Source organism: Herpailurus yagouaroundi, unplaced genomic scaffold (genome assembly GCF_014898765.1).
Source record: "Herpailurus yagouaroundi ecotype Mexico unplaced genomic scaffold, PumYag 161, whole genome shotgun sequence".
NCBI lineage: Eukaryota > Metazoa > Chordata > Mammalia > Carnivora > Felidae > Herpailurus > Herpailurus yagouaroundi.
In genome coordinates this window covers 1502765-1520855 of record NW_024412402.1, presented here as the reverse complement: position 1 = coordinate 1520855, position 18091 = coordinate 1502765, and the positions used below count along the sequence as shown (strand labels likewise).

Here is an 18091-nt window from a genome sequence, read left to right as displayed (position 1 = left end):
CAGTTTAGAGGATCTTTTGCAAATCACAGAAAGGGAAACAAGCCCTCTGGGCAAAACACAGCCTTCTGTTCAGCCCTGAGAGACTTGAGTATCAGAGAAATTACTTTTCATCTTTTAAGCTGTGGTTTAACTGAGAAATGCTGCCAGATAATGGATAACTCTCCCCAGAAGAAAATGGATTTGGTCATTTCATCAGGTGCTCACTTTAAAAGTTTTTTTTTTTTTTAACTTTATTTATTTTTGAGAGAGATGGAGACAGAGCGAGAGCGGGGGAGGGGCAGAGAGAGAGAGGGAGACACAGAATCCGAAGCAGGCTCCAGGCTCTTAGCTGTCAGCACAGAGCCCGATGCGGGGCTCGAACTCACAGGCTGTGAGATCATGACCTGAGACGAAGTCGGACGCTTAACCTACAGAGCCACCCAGGCACCCCAGGTACTCACTTTAGAAAGGCCCAGCCAGGGGTGCCTGGGTGGCTCAGTCAGTTGAACGTGTGACTCTTCGTTTCGGCTCAAGTCATGATCTCACGGTTTGTGAGTTCAAGACTTGCATTGGGCTCTGTGCTGACAGTGCAAGGCCTTCTTGGAATTCCTTCTCTCTCTCTCTCCCTCTCTGCCCCTCCCCACTCACACTGTCTCTGTTTCTCTCAAAAATAAATAAATAAACTTAAAAAGAAAGGCCCAGCCAGTAGAAGTATATGATATATTGAAGCTTTAATGTTCTAATATCAGTGGTAAAAAGCCATGGGAACATAGTGACTTAATGGATTAACAAAAAGGCAAAAAGTTTTGCCATTTCTGCTTCAGATATGACTAGTTTCTTCTCTCAGATATATGCGTTTCCCAAATTATCTCATTATTATTTTTTTAAGTTTATTTATTTTGAGATGGAAAGAAAGCACAAGTGGGGGGAGGGCAGAGAGAGAGGGAGAGAGAGAATCCCAAGCAGGCTCCGTGCTGTCAGAGCCCGATGCGGGGCTCGAACCCACAAACTGAGATCATGACCTAAGCTGAAATCAAGAGTCGGATGCTTAACCGACTAGGCCACCCAGGCACTCCTATCCCATTATTATTTGAATCCTGCTTGTAAATGATTGAACTATATCCTCTGTGACTCCTCCCCACTGCTAGGAAAAAGGACAAATATTTTCCATTCATGTTTTGATTTATTTATTGCTAGCCAACAATTTTGAGAGACATATGCATGTATATTGCATGTATCTTTCCCCCAACATTTCCCTGGGCTTTGTGTTTCCTCCCATCTTGTCATAGGGCATTTAGTGCCTGTGACATAGTGCTCAGAGCCCCAGCATGAAATTTCGGTAACCTAGAGCCTCAAAACTTCCTTCTACGTAGTTTGGCAAGTACCCAGTAGCATACGTCATGAGCTTACAAATGCAACCTTCCTGGCTGCCAAAGAGCATCTACGGTTGTTCGTTTCTTATCCCAGACCCCTGTTATTCCAGTGATGCCCTCCCCACCATGAATGCATGCTGGGCCTGCCACTCTGTGTCTCATGGTACCACATAATCCACAGCAAAGTGGTTTTTTACAAGGGGGCCACCTTCATTCTCAAAACTGTGGTTTGTTGTGGCAATTTTAGGGATGTGGATTTCCCCCCTTACTCCTTATTTGGTGGTGTCCCAGAACTCAGGCAACGTGAAAATGCAAGGGAACTAGTTCATAAGGCTCCTGAGTAGCTTGTACAGTTAAATTTAAGAGGGGCACCTGGGTGGCTCAGTCGGTTAATCATGCGACTTCGGCTCAGGTCATGAGCTCCACTCAGGCTCTGTGCTGAGAGCTTGGAGCCTGCTTGGGATTCTCTCTCCTCTCTCTCTCTCTCTCTCTCTCTCTCTCTCTCTCTCTCTCTCTCTGCCTCCCCCACACTCTCCCTCTCAAAATAAATAAATAAACTTAAAAAAAATTAAAAAATAAATTTAAGATCGCCTCTTTCCTTTGAGGACTGTCACCGTGCCTCGTGCATGTAAGTACCCGTGCGCAATGGAGATTGGAAAGTGGCAGCTGCTCTCCAGCTGTGAGCGCCTGCCCATTACCCTGTGACTTCAGGAAGGTTCTTTTTTCCCCTTGAGATGCAAGCAGCTTTGGTGAATACACCTCGCTCCTCCTCAGACATGCCCAAATTTGCCTGATGCACAGGGTGTACCCAGTTTAGGCGTTCCGGCTGCAACCTCGCATTACATAAGCAAGACATTCAGATACTATTCTGGAAAGTTGAAAAGGCAGATGAGGGGCGCCTAGGGGACTCAGTCAGGTAAGCATCCGACATCGGCTCAGGTCATGACCTCATGGCTCGTGGGTTTGAGCCCCACGTCGTGCTCTGTGCCGACAGCTCAGAGTCTGGAGCCTGCTTTGGATTCTGTGTCTCCCTCTCTCTCTCTCTCCCCCTCCCCCACTCGTGCTCTGTCTCTCTCAAAAATAAATAAAAACATTTAAAAAATTAAAATGTGCAAAGAAGAAAAGGCAAATGGTATTTTCCCCCTGGGTTCTGGTTGTTTTATTCATTCATTTATTTATTTATTGAGCCTCTTACTCACTACAAATGCTTGAGTTTGAAGATACAAAAATCTCAACACCTCGATGGCAAGGAGTAGTCAGAGGGAGCAAGATCCTTCTTGGGAAATGCTCCTTCGGTGAAGCCAGGTGTGGTCTCCACAGGTAGACGGCAGCGTTCTGATGACAAGAGGCAGGACAAGGGGAGTGGTTTTGGGTTTCAGCCTGGGTGGCCCACGGTTCAGGTGATTCAGCTGATCATTATTATAATCTCATCAACAATTTAAAAATAATGACAGATCCTCAGATCCCCAAATCTGAGATCCTGATTCGGAAGGGCTGACATGGGGCACAGGGAGCTTTATTTATTTACTTATTTTAGATTCTCCAGGATATTTGGATGCTCAGTCGGGTTTGGAAACCAGAGCGGTAGAGCTTCCTGTTCCGCTGTGGTAATAAGGGCTGTCGGAACTCCTGGCAAGGGTATTGCTTGCCCAGGTGATGGTTTCTCTTCGGTTTTTTTATGGGGCTTTTATCAAAGTCTTACTCTGGATCACGAACTGTGGTTAGTGCTGGAGATAAAATTGTGAAACTAAGGCAAAGTCCCTGCCCGGAGAACTTCAGGCTAGGAGGGGACGCCAGAATCCTGCATGTGGTTGGGTGTGAGGGGCGGCACAGAACTCTGGGACGTGGTGGGACATCGTGGGCTCATGTCTTTCCCACGGCAGTTTTCTGGAAAATGACTGTAAGTATCTTGAGAAAGGGATGCCCTGTGGAGTTCACACGGGGATACCGTCCAGCCTAACTGCAGCCTGGGTGGCAGCCGAGTCACCAGAGGTGATGGTGCAATATGGTGAGTGCTAGGGAAGGTGCATGGTATTCCTGCCGTGAGATCGTGTAGGAGAAGCGCTTAACTCAGACTGGAGGACCAGAAGCCTTCCTGCAAGAGGAGAGCCAATTGTGAAAGGACATATAGGACTGAGCTAGGTAATTAAGAGTCGGGAGGTTGCACTGGGCAGAAAGACTGACACAGCCAAGGTGTAGAGACTGGACAAAGTAGAAACTCATGTAGGTGGTTGAGGTTCAGTGCCCTGGTATAAGGTAAGACCCGTGAGAGGTGGAGTGAGAGGCCGGTAGAGGCCAGAACACAGGGCCCAGCAGTGCTAAGGATGTGCAGGGCTAAGAAGCTTGGACTTGACCCTGTAGACAGTGGGAAGCCATTAATCACTTTTGCTAGTAATGGCATTTTTCATATATATGTATATATAGATTTCATATATATAAAGTCACCCGCGACCTACTGACCTGGACAAACACTAAAATATTTTGGTGTATTCCATGCAGGTGTGCAGGTACACATGTGTATTTTACCCATTGATAGCTGTTAAACAGAGGAATGACATAATCAGATTGTCACTTTAGAAAGATCACTTCAGCTCAGCGCTTCTCAACCAGGGGCAATTTTGCCCCACAAAAGACATTTGGCAATGTCCGAAGCCATTTCTGCTTTTCGCAACTGAAGGGTGAGAACTTAGGGTGTCTCGTAGGTAGGGGTCAGAAATGTTGCTAAGTATCCCCAAAGAAATACCAGTAGAGCCAAGGCTGGGAAAGTGACCCAGGTGCGGCCCCAAGAACAGACTTGAGGGGACAAAGCTCGAGTCAGACCACGTAAGGCAGCACTGAGATAGTGGCAGCCTGAACTAAGGAGGCAGGCCAGAGGAGAGCAAAAGGCAGACAGATTCATGCACGGATTTAGATTGTGGAATCATGAGAACCTGGTAATTGGATGTGTCGGGTGAAGATGAAGGAAGAATGGAGATGAACTCTCCTCTCTGACTTAGGAAGCTGTCGGTTGGTGGGGAAGAAATATAGGAGGAGGGGCAGATATGAGGATAAAAATGAACACATTTGCTGATTTCTTCAACGAAGAGGGCTCAAGGAATACCACTCATGGCTCTGAGGAGCAAAGCTTACAGCCCTTGGTTTCCCCGGTTTTGGTCTTGTGAGGACAACAAAAAGGAAATAGAGAAACATAATAGTGCTAAGATGGGGGGCAGTTCCACATGCTCTGGGAGCACATATGGAGTGTTTGTTAGACTGTCTTGAGCCTGGAACGCTCTTCCAGGGAAAGTATTCAAGGACAAGAGTTATCCGGGCAAACAGGTGGTAGAAAAATGTCTCGGGCAAACTCTGTGCACATGCTCAGAGGTGTGCTGATTCCTCATGGCAGAGGGATATGCAAAGGTGAGAGACGAGGCTGGGAAGTGTGTGGGGACTAGATGGTATAGGGCCTTACGAATGCAGAGAAGAATTTGAACTTTCACCTGGGAGCAAATAAAAATCATGTAAAATGTTCAACAGGGAAGTAGTGTGATGCACTTTGTCCTGATCACTCTGGCTGAAGTATGGAGAATGGACTGGATTGGAACAAAACTTGGAGGGAGAGGGACAAGAAAAGGACTAGGGCAGAAACAAAGCAGATGATAAATGTCTTGCGTGGGGTACAAATGGGGGGATGTAGAGCTCTGGGTGGTTTTGAAAGGGATTTCTGAGTTTGAATCAACAGGATCTGTTGGTTGATTGGATGGGAAGGAGTGGTCATGCAGGAGGACACGAAGTCCATTTTGGACATGAGGGTCTGACTTGCCCATGGTCATCCAGATGGAGTTCTTCCATGGCCAATGCTTAGAACGTGTTCCATCAGTATTTGGAGGAAGTCACCTGGGGTTCTGGTTTTTAAAAAGAATATTCCTTGTTTGTTTTTGAGAGGGAGAGAGAGAGAGAGAGCGAGCAGGAGAGGGGCAGAGGGACAGGGACAGAGAAAGAATCCCAAGCAGGCTCCACACTCAGTGCAGAGCCCAACATGTGGGGCTCGATCTCATGACCCTGGGATCATGACCTAAGCCGAAATCAAGACTTGGATGCTTAACCAACTGGCTAAGACACGCAGGTGTCCCTTTAAAAAGAATATTCTTGGGCCACACTCTAATCTACTGAGTGAGAATTTCTGAATGGTATCTGCAAAGGTATAGAGATAAGAGAAGATTTTATGGAAGTGAAATAAATTCGGTAAGCCTAGCATACAGGTACCTACAGATGACTGGAGTGCGGGGCACTCCAGGCTTGAAAGGTGAGGGGTGGTCTAGGAGGCTCATCAGATAAAAGAGTCTTGTGTCAAGTGAAGATTTTGGATAACACCTTGTAAGATGTTAAGCAGGGGATTGATATGATCACATTTGCGTTTTAGACAGATCTCTGTGGGTAGTGTGAAGGATGGAGAAGAGTCCAGGAGAGAAATGACAGAAGTTTTGTTGGCAGAGTGAGTGAGCTAGAGACGTGGGTTGGATGTGAGAGATCTTGAAGATAGGGCATCAGGAGGGCTTGCAAGCAAATGCAGAAGATGAGGTAGCCATGTGTCCCATGAAGTCGCCGGGTCCGTGGACTCTTACCAGCCTTGCTTCCAGTGACCCCACTGCTGCTTTCATTTTTTATTTAAAAAAAAAAATTTTTTTTTTAACGTTTACTTATTTTTTTGAGACAGAGAGAGACAGAGCATGAACGGGGGAGGGGAGAGAGAGAGGGAGACACAGAATCCGAAGCGGGCTCCAGGCTCCGAGCTGTCAGCATAGAGCCCGACGTGGGGCTCGAACTCACGGACCGTGAGATCATGACCTGAGCCAAAGTCGGGCGCCCCACCGACTGAGCCACCCAGGTGCCCCCCCACTGCTGCTTTTATTCGCTCTGCCAGGGAGAGCTGTTCACATCAGAAACATGAATTCACCTTTAGGAGGGTCTGGGAGTGGGTGCAGAGACTCTGTGCCTCCAAGCCACTTGAGTCCTGTGCCCTGCCAGCAAATCCACAAGGTCACCCACCATAATGGCCTTGCACACCATTAGGGGAGGGGCGGGGGGGAGGGCACGCATCCCCTCCCCACACCCCGCCCCGCGCACAGCTCGCCTTCACCCTTGGAGGCTCTCCATCCCAGTCATGCTCCTGCTATCCTATGGGTCACATCGTCCTCCCTCCTGCCCTCCTTGGGGACAATATCCCTGCCCCGGCTGGTGAGCTGCGTGGGTGCTCTGTGGGCACTGCGGCCCCCAGGGCTCTGGGAAGAGTCTTCACAATCTGGTATGTTCTCTTGGCTCCGGCAGATTGAATTACTTTCCAGTTCCCAAGCGGCCTGGCTCCTTCCCATCTCTGGGCCCTTCCTCCTTCTGTTTTCCACCTTTCATACCAGTTCAACTGTATTTCTTCTCTTTGTGTATCTACTCTTTCCTACTGTTTGATTTGGATATCTTTAACATATAAACATTGTTTGGCCTCCCAGATTTTATGCCCAACTCTGGGGAACCACGAAGCAGCTAGGAGTTCAGATAAAAGAAAACTGCATCTGGCCAGTTTTGATTGATCTGACCTGAAGTCCCAGTTTGTTTGTGTAATTCTTGATTCCCTTTGCTGTTCTCTTGGGGGAGGACAGGACCTCATCTTGTACAGAGCAGTGAATCATTGACGTCTCTTAAATCTTGAGCTGTAATTCAGGCAGAGCGCTGCTTGGCACAGGATTATGGATCTAAAAGATTAAAATCGATCTCAGTTTGGGACCCATGTCTTGTAAATTTTTTACCTACTGAATTTGAGTGAAGCAACAGAAACGGTAAAAGCATAATTATTTTCCAAGATGGCTTCATAGCAAATAAGGCACCTTTTTCTTTTAAATGTTCATTCATTTTTGAAAGAGAGACATGTAGCACGAGTGGGCGAGGGCAGAGAGAGAGGGAGACACAGAATCTGAAGCAGGCTCCAGACCCTGAGCTGTCAGCACAGAGACTGAAGCCAGGCTCGAACCCAAAAACTCTGAGATCATGACCTGAGCCAAAGTCAAATGTGCAACTGACTGAGCCAACCAGGCGCCCCAAATAAGGCATCTTTATAAAAACAAACATCCAGAAGCCACCTTTACAAGGCTTGCTTTCTAAAGATTCCCTTGTGAATTGTTGTGTCTGGCCCAGACCCTCTTTAAAATAAAAAATGTACGGAAATCTATTTCCCATTTGCAAGAAGAGTCCATGTGCCTTACTTAAGAAGGAGTGCTCAGGATTTAATGAGCCTGTGGCCGGCTCTAAGCTCATCACTAACTGTGAAAATCAGGCAGTGTCTTCTAACTTCTCTGTAAAATGACAGCAATCATAGTATCCCCTTCCGAAGAGTGACGTATTAAAATGAGATAACATGCGCGTAGAGCACGAGAACACTGATATTAAGTGCTCGACACGTGTAACTATTTTTGTTTTTATGTCTTTATGCTGCGTTCTAATCCAAATCCAGTATTAGGTAATTTCTTCTTGGCTGCCTGACAGATGTAAAACATTGAGCCTAAACAATCGTAGGAAAAAGTTTCTGAAATGTTTTCAACAAGCATTAGCCAAGAAGTGTCTCCCTAAAGGACGTTAGAAATACATCTTCTCAAGATACCAAGATATCACGGCAGAGGTACCGTTGATTGATTGTCCTCCTGGTGAAAGCGAGGCACTTGTTCAAAGAAATCATTTCACATTTTTTCCACAGATGTGACAGCCATGCAGGACCTTCCGTGTCTGTGAGGCGAAACGCTACGGTGAGTAACCAGAAGTGAAACGCTACGCTCAGGAATTGTGCTTTAATGAGCCCCCCCATTGGCCACCTACGTAAATAGGCTTCTCCTTGGCTCAGTTTTACATTGACCTTAGTTAGACATCTTAGATTTCTCCTAGGGAGTTTAAAGTTTCCCAACTGTGGTGGTTTCTAGGACTGAGGTCATCGTGTACCACTCACCCCCTCAGCGGCATCTCTGACACTCTCCCACGGGCCACCCCTGTATATCCCTAAAGCACTGGGCAGAGGAAGACGTGAGAGGCATTCACTGCCACCCTTACAACATCATTTGTGTTCAGAGTGGAAGCGAGGATTGGCTGGAGCAAGTTCACGTGGGGGAACTGACCCAACATAACCCTCCACCAAGGGCTTAGACTTCAGTTTATCTGTTCACATGCTTACAAGATGGAGAAGCTGTAAGTCTTTGTGTCTCGCTTTTTCATGGTCTTAACTTTTGATCTTCACGTGCCTGTGTCTTACTGTGTGACTCATGTGTTTGGGCGATGAAAGAGAATGTTGGAAAGGCCCCAAGAGTGCAGGAGGAGGATAGAGGCAGTTTTCAATTCATTGCGGTCCTAGTACCAGTGCCCACATTTCTCTCGCTCTCTCCCTGTGCCCCGCCTTTTTTTTTTCCCCAGAAAGCATGGTAGAATTCTAGTGAGGAGTACCTATAAACAGGGCTTCTTTATTTCAGAAACTTTTAAAAGAGAGTCCCCTTTCTTCTTCAGCCTAATGCCACCTCTTTGTGAACAACATGAGCCCTGTCTCCTCTACATGCTTGAGCCCCGGCCAGATGACCAGCACCAATAACTGCTTCCCTCTCTTTGCGAAGCTCCCATCACCCAGGCACCTGATGTAGATCATTTCACTTGATCCCCAGAGAAAATCTGTAAAGTAGACTATTATTATCCCCATTTGAAAGATGAAGAAACTGAGGTTCAGAGAACTTGAAGATCATGTTCAAGGTCCCTGGTGAATGGTAGAGTCGAGGTTAGAAGATCTGGGTTTCTGGGAGTCCACAGGCAGAAGTCAGTAATGCCTGGGGTTCTGTCAGCCCGGAAGCCCTGCTTGCTTATGATCACAGGGTTGCTCACCACCGGTAGACTGTCCTTTAACTGAGCAGGGGACCGAAGGGTCATGTCTCGAGCCCTGCTCCCGCATGCCTCTGGACTCCTGCTTTTCCTTGGAGAAGTACTCAGAGCTGACCTCCCTCTATCGTTCGAGAGCATTGGGGTCTGAAGCAGACGAGGGACCAAAAAGAATTGCAAATGCAAATGCAAAAGCCCTAAGAGACTCTCAACAATGAATTGCAGGAGTCTACCCCCAAAACCAAGAGCACATTGCATACACCGCATGTTAGCCAACTTGACAATAAATTATATTTAAGAAAAAGAATTGCAAATGCCTGGAGGTTGAAAACAGTAGAGCTAATTTGGAACTCTCAGGACGTGACAATCCAGTCTGAGGATTAATAGGTTACCTTTTGCTGGCCCTCTTGATTGCCACTTGCATTTAACCATTTCACTACTCAGAAGCATGCCCTTCTAAAAGGGTAAGACCTGGGAAAAGAAATGAAACTGAAGCCAGTGATTGTTGACTCCCGTTAATAACTTTTATAAAAATTCGGAGAGAGAGGGGCACCTGGGTGGCTCAGTCGGTTAAGCATCCAACCGTCAGCTCAGGTCATGATCTTGCAGTTGGTGAGTTCGAGCCCAGCATCAGGCTCCGTGCTGTCAGCCTGCTTTGTTCTGTGTCTCCCTCTCTCTCTCTCTCTCTGCCCCTCCCCCACTTGCTCTCTCTCTCTCTCTCTCTCTCTCTCTCTCGAAAATAAATGACACATTAAAAAAGGAAGTCAGAGAGAGAAAATAATGAAACTGTCTAAAGCAAAGGTTTTGTGTGACGTGTAGATTTCCATTACTTATTCATGGAAATCTTATCTCCTTCACCTGCAAAAGGCTAGAAGTTGGCCATTGCTGCTGAGGCCATTGCTGCTTGATCTTGCCAAGATCCGAGGTAATAAATTTCCCATCACTTGGTTAGCAGCCTGTCAGGAAGGGTACAGAGGGGATTCTGGTATTTTACAGGAGATTGTGCTACGTTGTTAGATGACCTTCCACTTAAAGAAAGCTGCTATTTAAACATTTTTTTAATGTTTACTTATTTTTGAGAGAGAGAGAGAGAGCGTGAGCGAGCAGGGGACACCACCACAGAGCCTGATGCGGGGCTCAAACCCACGAACTGCAAGATCATGACCTGAGCCGAAACCAAGAGTCGGATGCTTAACTGACTGAGCCACCCAGCTCCCCAGAGACCTGCTATTTAAACATTTTCATCAGCTTAACAGCAGCCAAGGTTCTCAGAAAAACGGAATTTTTAGAGCCAGAGAGAAGGTTAGAGATTTGTAGCTCAGAGTTTCTCCCAGCCTCAGCACTACTGACATTTTGGGCCGCGTCCTTCTCTGTTGCGAGGCCATCGTGTGTTCAAACTCACAGGTAGGGAATGCCTATAGTTCTCCTCCACTCAAGTGTGAGCATCAAAAATATCTCCAAAACATGCCAGTGTTCTCTGGGGAGCAGATCTCCCCCAGTGAGAGCCGTCTCCTTATAGGTGAGGACACTGGGGTCAAAGTGGTCACCATTCTGAGACAAAAGACAAAGACAGATAGCCTTGGCCACTTGATCACTTCTCGTCTCTGAACAGATTTTGGCTGGGCCTGATGTTAGGTGACATGCCAGCTCTGTTTCCACCCACCCCCCCACCACCAACAACACACCGCCTGCATACTCAGCACACCGGGCCAGCGTGAGCTCCCCAAGGCCAGGACCATGTCTGCGCTCTTGTCTCTCCCCATGGCTTGGCACAATCTGAGCACTCAGAAATTGAAAGAAGAAATGAATGAGTGCTTTTAAGCTGCAGGTGCATTGGTGGATTTGGCCTTTGCCAGAAAACAGAGAACACATTCAGGAACACTCTGAAAAATTAATCTGTTAGCTTTGCCAAGACGTTTGATAATATCACTGAGCTCAGGCTTCAGCTCTGACAGCTGTTGTACAGGTTTGGCCACCCTAGGAAGTTCTCACATAGTCTAAGGTTACTCTGTGACAGAAGGTTTGTTTGTCTCATCATGCCAGGATTGCAGACAATATCAGTAGAGTGAATTGGGTTGAGTAAAAGGCCTCATTTTGCTCAGCCTCTTTTATGCACCGTGTTTGAGAATGTAACAGACATCCTAAAAGCCAGCATTTTCAGACTCTGGTGTCTAATTCTTTGGAACACTTTTCTAGTTCTTTTTTAAAAAAAATTTTTTTAATGTTCATTTATTTCTGAGACAGGGAGAGACAGAGCATGAGTGGTGGAGGGGCAGAGAGAGAGGGAGACACAGAACCCGAAGCAGGCTCCATGCTCCGAGCTGTCAGCACAGAGCCCGACGTGGGGCCCGAACCCACAAACCGTGAGATCGTGACCTGAGCTGAAGTCGGTCGCTGAACCGACTGAGCCACCCAGGCGCCCAACACTTTTCTAGTTCTTTAGACTATAAGCATTGGCAGGAATCCTCCAGGAAATCCTCTGTAACCCCAGAAAAATAGCGATGACTAACAATGAGGACTCGGTAAGTGCTGGCTACCATTTGAAAGTGTTTTACAGCGATTAATTCATAATCGTCAGCATCACCCAACGAGTGGGGGAGGGGTGCTGCTACTCTTATCGTCATTCTTACTTCTTCATTTTACTAAGAAAGAAGCGAAGGTAGAGAAAGGTTAAGTAACTTGTCCAAAGTTATGCCACTATTAAGAGGCAGAAGTAGGGTTTTGAACTGGGTGGAACTCATGTGTTTGACCATTAGGCTTTCTTCCCTTAGATGTGCTTTTCCAAGTCGTAATACTGTACATATTTGGTGTCTCAATTTTTGTAATCTTTACTAGAAATCTCATATGTGTAATTTTCCACCTTGGTCTGCCATAAATCAGTCCCTAACTGCATGTACGTGGAGGGCATGGAATGCTTAAAGCAAGGTTTTCATCCACAGGGCTTATCAGCTAAATAAGGATCGTGTACGTGAGTAAAATACCAGTAAACAGCAACATAAAGAACAGGGTTAGGGGTCACATCACAGGAGTGTGAGTAGCCAGTGCCACCAGTTATTATTCATATGACTTAAGTAAGGCACTTATCCAGGATTCAGTGTTTCATCTGCAGAATGGGAATGATAATCCCTACCTCACTTGCAAATTTGTTCTAAGGATCTGATGAGAGAGGATATTTTGAAAGTATATTGAAAACGGAAGAAATGGGTGATTTTGCTCAAATATAAGATAGGTGGTATCGAATGACTGTACCAAAAATGGGTTGGAGAAACGGGAAAAGATATGGCAGGAAGAGAGGTGTTGGAATTTTGCTCAGTAAATACTAGCGAGTCACTTACACGTGGATACTATGCTGGGTGCACAGGATACAGAGGAGAATACTAGTTATTTTAGAAGGTGGTCCACTTACAGGGTCCTAACCCATTTGTCTTCAAATGCTTGGTTTCTTGGATCAGGGCGGGGACTGAAATGTGCGATAGACAGGAAGGAGAGAGGTCTAGTGGTAAAGTAGAAGTGGAAAGAAGGTCAACACTTCAGTAGGATATCATGGGTATAATAATATGCACCACGATGGGTGTAAAACCACGATGGTAACTAATTCTTCCCAGGGAGAAGAGCTCGCAGAAACAGAGATGAGCTGGACACTGAAGGGCGCATTGCCATTTTCTGAGAGAAGAGCAGAGAGGGCCGAGATAAGAGCAGAGACGTGGAGGTCTAGGACGAAGGGCACGACATTTTAGAGAACTGTGTGTAGTGAACTTGGAGCACAGGGCCCTTGAAGAGAGTTGGGGAGAGGAATGGCTGAAATTCAAGGTTGGAATAGCATTTCAACCCGATTTTGCTGCATGGAGGTGTTTTGAACCTCCTCCTCTAGGCTAGAATGGAAAATAGGCTTCATCTCTTATGGCAACTTCGTGGCGCGGAACATGGTTCAGAGGAGGGTTCTGAGTCCAAGATGGAGTCCTGACTGAGGATCCGTGTGTGCTCTGGGCCCCAGAGGGATTTACCTCTGTTCTAGGTAAGAGGAAACCTCTTCCCAGCGGCCTCAGAAGATGCTTCTAGCTAGGATAGAGTGTGCTAATAAGCTAATATAACAGTAAAGACAGGTGATTTGGCCTGGGCTCTGGAATCTCACGGACTGGGAAGAAATCCGTCCCTCCACCAGTGTGACCTGAATCAATTGACCTGACCTCTTGAAACCTTTTTTTTCTCAAAGGGTCGTAATAATAGTACCAACTTCATTGGGTGGTTAAAATAATGAAAAAGGTAACCTGTATAAAATGCTAGGCACATTGCCTAGACCATTCAGCTGCTGCTGCTGCTGCTGATAAAAACTAATTATGATACGACTAACATACAGCTCAAATAAAAGGGATCTATAGAGCAGTAATAGTGTTCAGTCTTCTCTGTGTTTGGTACCTACCATTGCCTAGCATGACTTTTTTCTTTTTAACATTAGAGACAGAGAAAGAGACAGAGAGAGAGAAAATGCATATGAATCCCAAGCAGGCTCCATGCTCAGCGAAGAGCCTGATGTGGGGCTTGATCCCATGACCCTGGGATCGTGACCTGAGCCAAAATCAAGAGTCGAGCTCAACCAACTGAGCCGCCCCTAGGAGTGACTTTTTTAACCATTTTGTCACTGGAAAAAATACCCTTGCAGAGTTCAAATTGAGTGTAAACAAACGCTCTGTATTTTCTCTTAGTCATATAACTTGTACCTCTGTGTAGGGGAAACATCCTTAACATGTTGGACGAGTAGTGTTGGTCTTGACGCAGAGGATTCGGGCAGACGTATGACCAAAGGAAGTTATATTCAGGGTCTCTAGTGGGCGATAATCCCTCCCATCTTTGAGAGGTTCATTTTTTCCTGAGCCCTCAGTCCAAGTATTTTTCACTTATGTACGAATTTGCATTATAAAAGGCATATGATCCAGGGGGCCAAAAGGAATGTATTCTGGTCTAGAGAGAGGAAATCTGGAGTTTGTTTGGGTGTTAAAAATGGTTGAGAGACACTGAAGCCAGCCATTCTCTTAATCAGATGCATGTAGTCCACACGAGTGATTAGTTTCTGGTTATATTACCTCCAAATGGGATCTTACTGTAGTTTTGTTTTGCCTCTAGTATTTGTTTACTTCTGAATTTTATATTAGTGTGTTAAATTATATCCAATGATCTACATCCTAAGTTATCACAGGATTGTTTCTCTGTTATTCATAAATCTCTGTGTATATTCCATTACACATAGAACTGAAAATCACAAGTCAGTGAAATTGGGGCAGGGCTCCTACAAGACATAATGATTTAGATCTTGAGGAAGAAACTAGCAGGAGTAAAAATACTGGATTGTGAGGAATATAGAAATCAGGAGAACCTGGGGTTTGGAATTGGACAGACCTGTGATAGAGAAGTAAAAAAGCTGGAGCTTTGGAAAAGTTAGAGATTGGTCTTGGGCATTCAAGGGAAATGAAACATAATGGCGAACACCAAATGGAAAGAGAAAACTTGGGGGGAAGAGGCACCCAAGCAGCAAGGACTGGGGAGCAGAGTGAGCTGACCACAGTGGCTGAATGGAAAGTGCTGGCCTTGTTCAGGGACGGGTGCAGAAGGAGTTACAGACAGAGTCCTCAGCGAAGAGATGGTGTGACAGAGGAAATGCAAATGGTGTTTTGGCAAAAGAAGGTGAAGCTGTGGGAGGGGGTAATCCCCCAAGGTCAGGGAGACAAATTAAGCTTGAATGTAGGGTAGTGATGGATTTGGAGAAATCAAGATAGGGGGCGCCTGGGTGGCTCGGTCAGTTAAGCGTCGGACTTCCGCTTGGGTCATGATCTCATGGTGAGTTAGAGCCCTGCGTCGGTCTCTGTGCTGACAGCTCAGAGCCTGGAGCCTGCTTTGGATTCTGTGTCCCCCTCTCTCTCTGCCCTTACCCCACACTCGTTCTCTCCCTCTCTCTCTCAAAAATAAGTAAAAATGTAAAAAATTAAAATATATCAAGATAAACAGTTGCTGTAAAGAAAGGAAAACATCATTAGCTCTACATCATCCTCCTAAACCCTGTAAAACCAGCAATGGTGTTTCAAAAAAAAACCCAACCATTTATAAGGTCATACTTTGTAGCGCTTTTGATTCAGAGAGCACTGTTAATCAGTGCCTTATGTCTGTCCGGGAGGTTCTGCCATTCTGCATGAACGCTATGGATAGAAATACTTTCTGTTTTCATCTAAGTGCAAGTTCACAAATCTTAAGGTCCACTACAAGCTTCAGGTAGCCAGCTCTTGACAGACCTGAGGACGGTGTTAAATCTAAAATTCAAGCCACTGGGGCCATGAAGACCACACTCCCAATTCAAGAGGTCGATTTCTTCACTGTTTTCCAGGAACCTCCCTAAGATTTGTGTGGTGCTGTGTAAGTTTGTAGGAGTGTTTGGCAAACAGATGCTCAATAATTGCTTGCAGACTCATACTAAAAACCATTAGTGAGGTACAGAGAAGTTTGTGATCACTTGCAAATGACAGAAACAATGAAACACTGTACGTTGAGAAAGCAGTGTTAGAAAAATTGATGTGTGGTCCTTAGGCTTTACGTTTTGGGAAATTTTTGCGGAGACATGTGCGTGTTCTGGCTAGGGAAGGTCCACAAATAATCTTGCATTTTCTGTTTTAAAATTGGCAGGCCAAAATATACAGTTCACCTCTGGAAAATCAACCAGTTGACAGTGTCTTTGTCCCCGGGCAAGCAGGCATGAGGGAGGGAAGTGGTATGCCTCCCTGGGATGCTTCACTGCTGGAAAACGAGTTTTTCCAAGGTAAGTCTATGCACTGAACTGCCTTGGGACGCCCTGCGCTAAAGCAAATAGTGATTCCAGTTTGTATTAAAATGCTCGAAACATATCACACCCTGTACTTTATTTTTGAAATCCTTTTATTTACCTTATCTGAAGAGGAGGCTGTTATGCTATTTATTGTATTGTTTTATGTTTATTTATTTATTTTCGAGAGACAGAGCAAGAGTAGGGAAGGAGCAGAGAGAGCGAGGGAGACAGAGAATCCCAAGCAGGCTGTGTGCTGACAGGACAGAGCCCATTGTGGGGCTCAGTCTCACAAACCGTGAGATCATGACCTGAGCCAAAATCAAGAGTGGGATGCTCAACCAACAGAGCCACCCAGGTGTACCTGTTATCTGCTATTAACACAAATATTAAAGAATCTTATATTTGAATATAATCTAAACAAATATGCCCAGACCAATGCTGATAAATCTGTGGAGTGAGAGTAATGTTTAATATTAACCTCAGGTAAAAGGAAATGCCTTTTTAGGAAATATGTCTATAAAATACTGTTCCTAACAGACTTTTATTGTTCCCAATCAGTACCTAAAGGCACAGTGATGAAATCTAACTGTTGTTGAACAATTAGTCTTGTAGAACAGATGACAATAAAGACTGAAACAGATTCCAAAAGTAACTACATGCACATGAATGTTATTATTATATAAGCATAGCTCCTTTTTTAAAAATGTTTTTAATGTTTATTATTTATTTTTGAGAAAGAAGAGAGAGAGGGAGAGAGCGTGAGCAGGGGAGGGGCAAAGAGAGAGGGAGACATAGAAGCTGAAGCAGGCTCCAGTCTCTGAGCCATCAGCACAGAGCCCAATGCGGGGCTTGAACTCATGAACCATGAGACCATGACCTGAGCCAAGGTCAGACGCTTCACAGACTGAACCACCCAGGTGCCCCAAGCATGGCTTCTCTTTGCATAAGTTATTCAGTATCAAAAATAAGGCTGGGCATCTAAAAGTGAACTCTGAAGTCATTCACCAGCTTCACCCCGAGGAACTAAATCCAATTTGCAAAGGCAAGGGCACTGTAGTTGGGACAGGTGGGGTGGTCAGTGAGGGATGTCCAGCGAGGGGGTCAGCCTTTCAGTAAGATGGCTCCTGGCAGAGAACTTGCTTCAGAGAAAAGAAGCCCAGAGGAAAATCTCTGTTCCAAAACGCAGCTTTTGCTGGTACAGGAGAGCTACTGTTTACAAAATGAAAAAAAATGATTTGTCTTCTCTGAAAAAAAAGAGGAAACACAGATTTTTTTTTTTTTTTTTTTTTTTACCTCAAGAGTAATGAATAAAACAGCATTACTTGGGATTATAAGTGGCCTTGAGCAATTTAGAAGCTTTCTCTGGGGATGTTAAGAGGTGTTATATCTGGGGAGGATTCCAGGTGATTTCACCTCTTTTGTTATACTTTCCTCTATTTTCTGTTATTACCATATAGATGTTGCCCTTGTAGGCAGCAAAAGACTTTAAGGGGAAAAAAAACTACGAACAGCTGGAAACAGAGAACAGAAATCAGAGATTTTATTACAATTTGTTTTAAAGACGGATTTTTACTCATTACATAGTTTTGTTTCCTTTTTGCCTCACCTTACGGTTTGGCACTGTTTGATTTTTGTGTGTGTAGATATATGGAATTATTTCAGAGACTGGAGATAATTTTCTTTCTTCATTTTTTTATTTCAGGGTGATTCCCTGAAGAATTGCTTAGTTATAGATCTTTAATGCTCAAGATTGGTTCTTTTGCTGGCTGTGCATACTTAAATAGCACCAGCTTACAAATAAAATAAGGTGGGGAAAATCCAGAACATCAAAACTCTCTTCAGTCCCTGCCTTAACCTAGTTGACGTGTCCGCAGATACATCCCACATGTGTTCACAAATACTGACTCTGTCGCCGAAGAGATAAAAATCAGAATTTTTAAATGATTATTTATTTACTCTTGAGGCGGGGAGGGACAGAGAGAGAGACGCACAGAATCCAAAGCAGGCTCCAGTCTCTGAGCTGTCAGCACAGAGCCTAATGGGGGGATTGAACTCA

The 18091-nt window shown here is 45.3% G+C and overlaps 1 protein-coding gene across 5 annotated transcripts in view; it reads left to right on the top strand.

The window, feature by feature from the left end:
• Positions 1-18091, top strand: part of EXPH5 (exophilin 5) — a 79033-nt gene that overhangs the window by 53393 nt on the left and 7549 nt on the right. For 4 of the 5 annotated variants that reach the window (XM_040482912.1, XM_040482915.1, XM_040482916.1 and 1 more), the window contains 2 exons: positions 8074-8122; positions 15894-16029. In XM_040482912.1, coding sequence (XP_040338846.1) covers positions 8074-8122; positions 15894-16029 — 185 coding nt within the window. The remainder of the gene's footprint in view (positions 1-8073; positions 8123-15893; positions 16030-18091) is intronic. The other variant, XM_040482913.1, reaches the window with a different exon arrangement.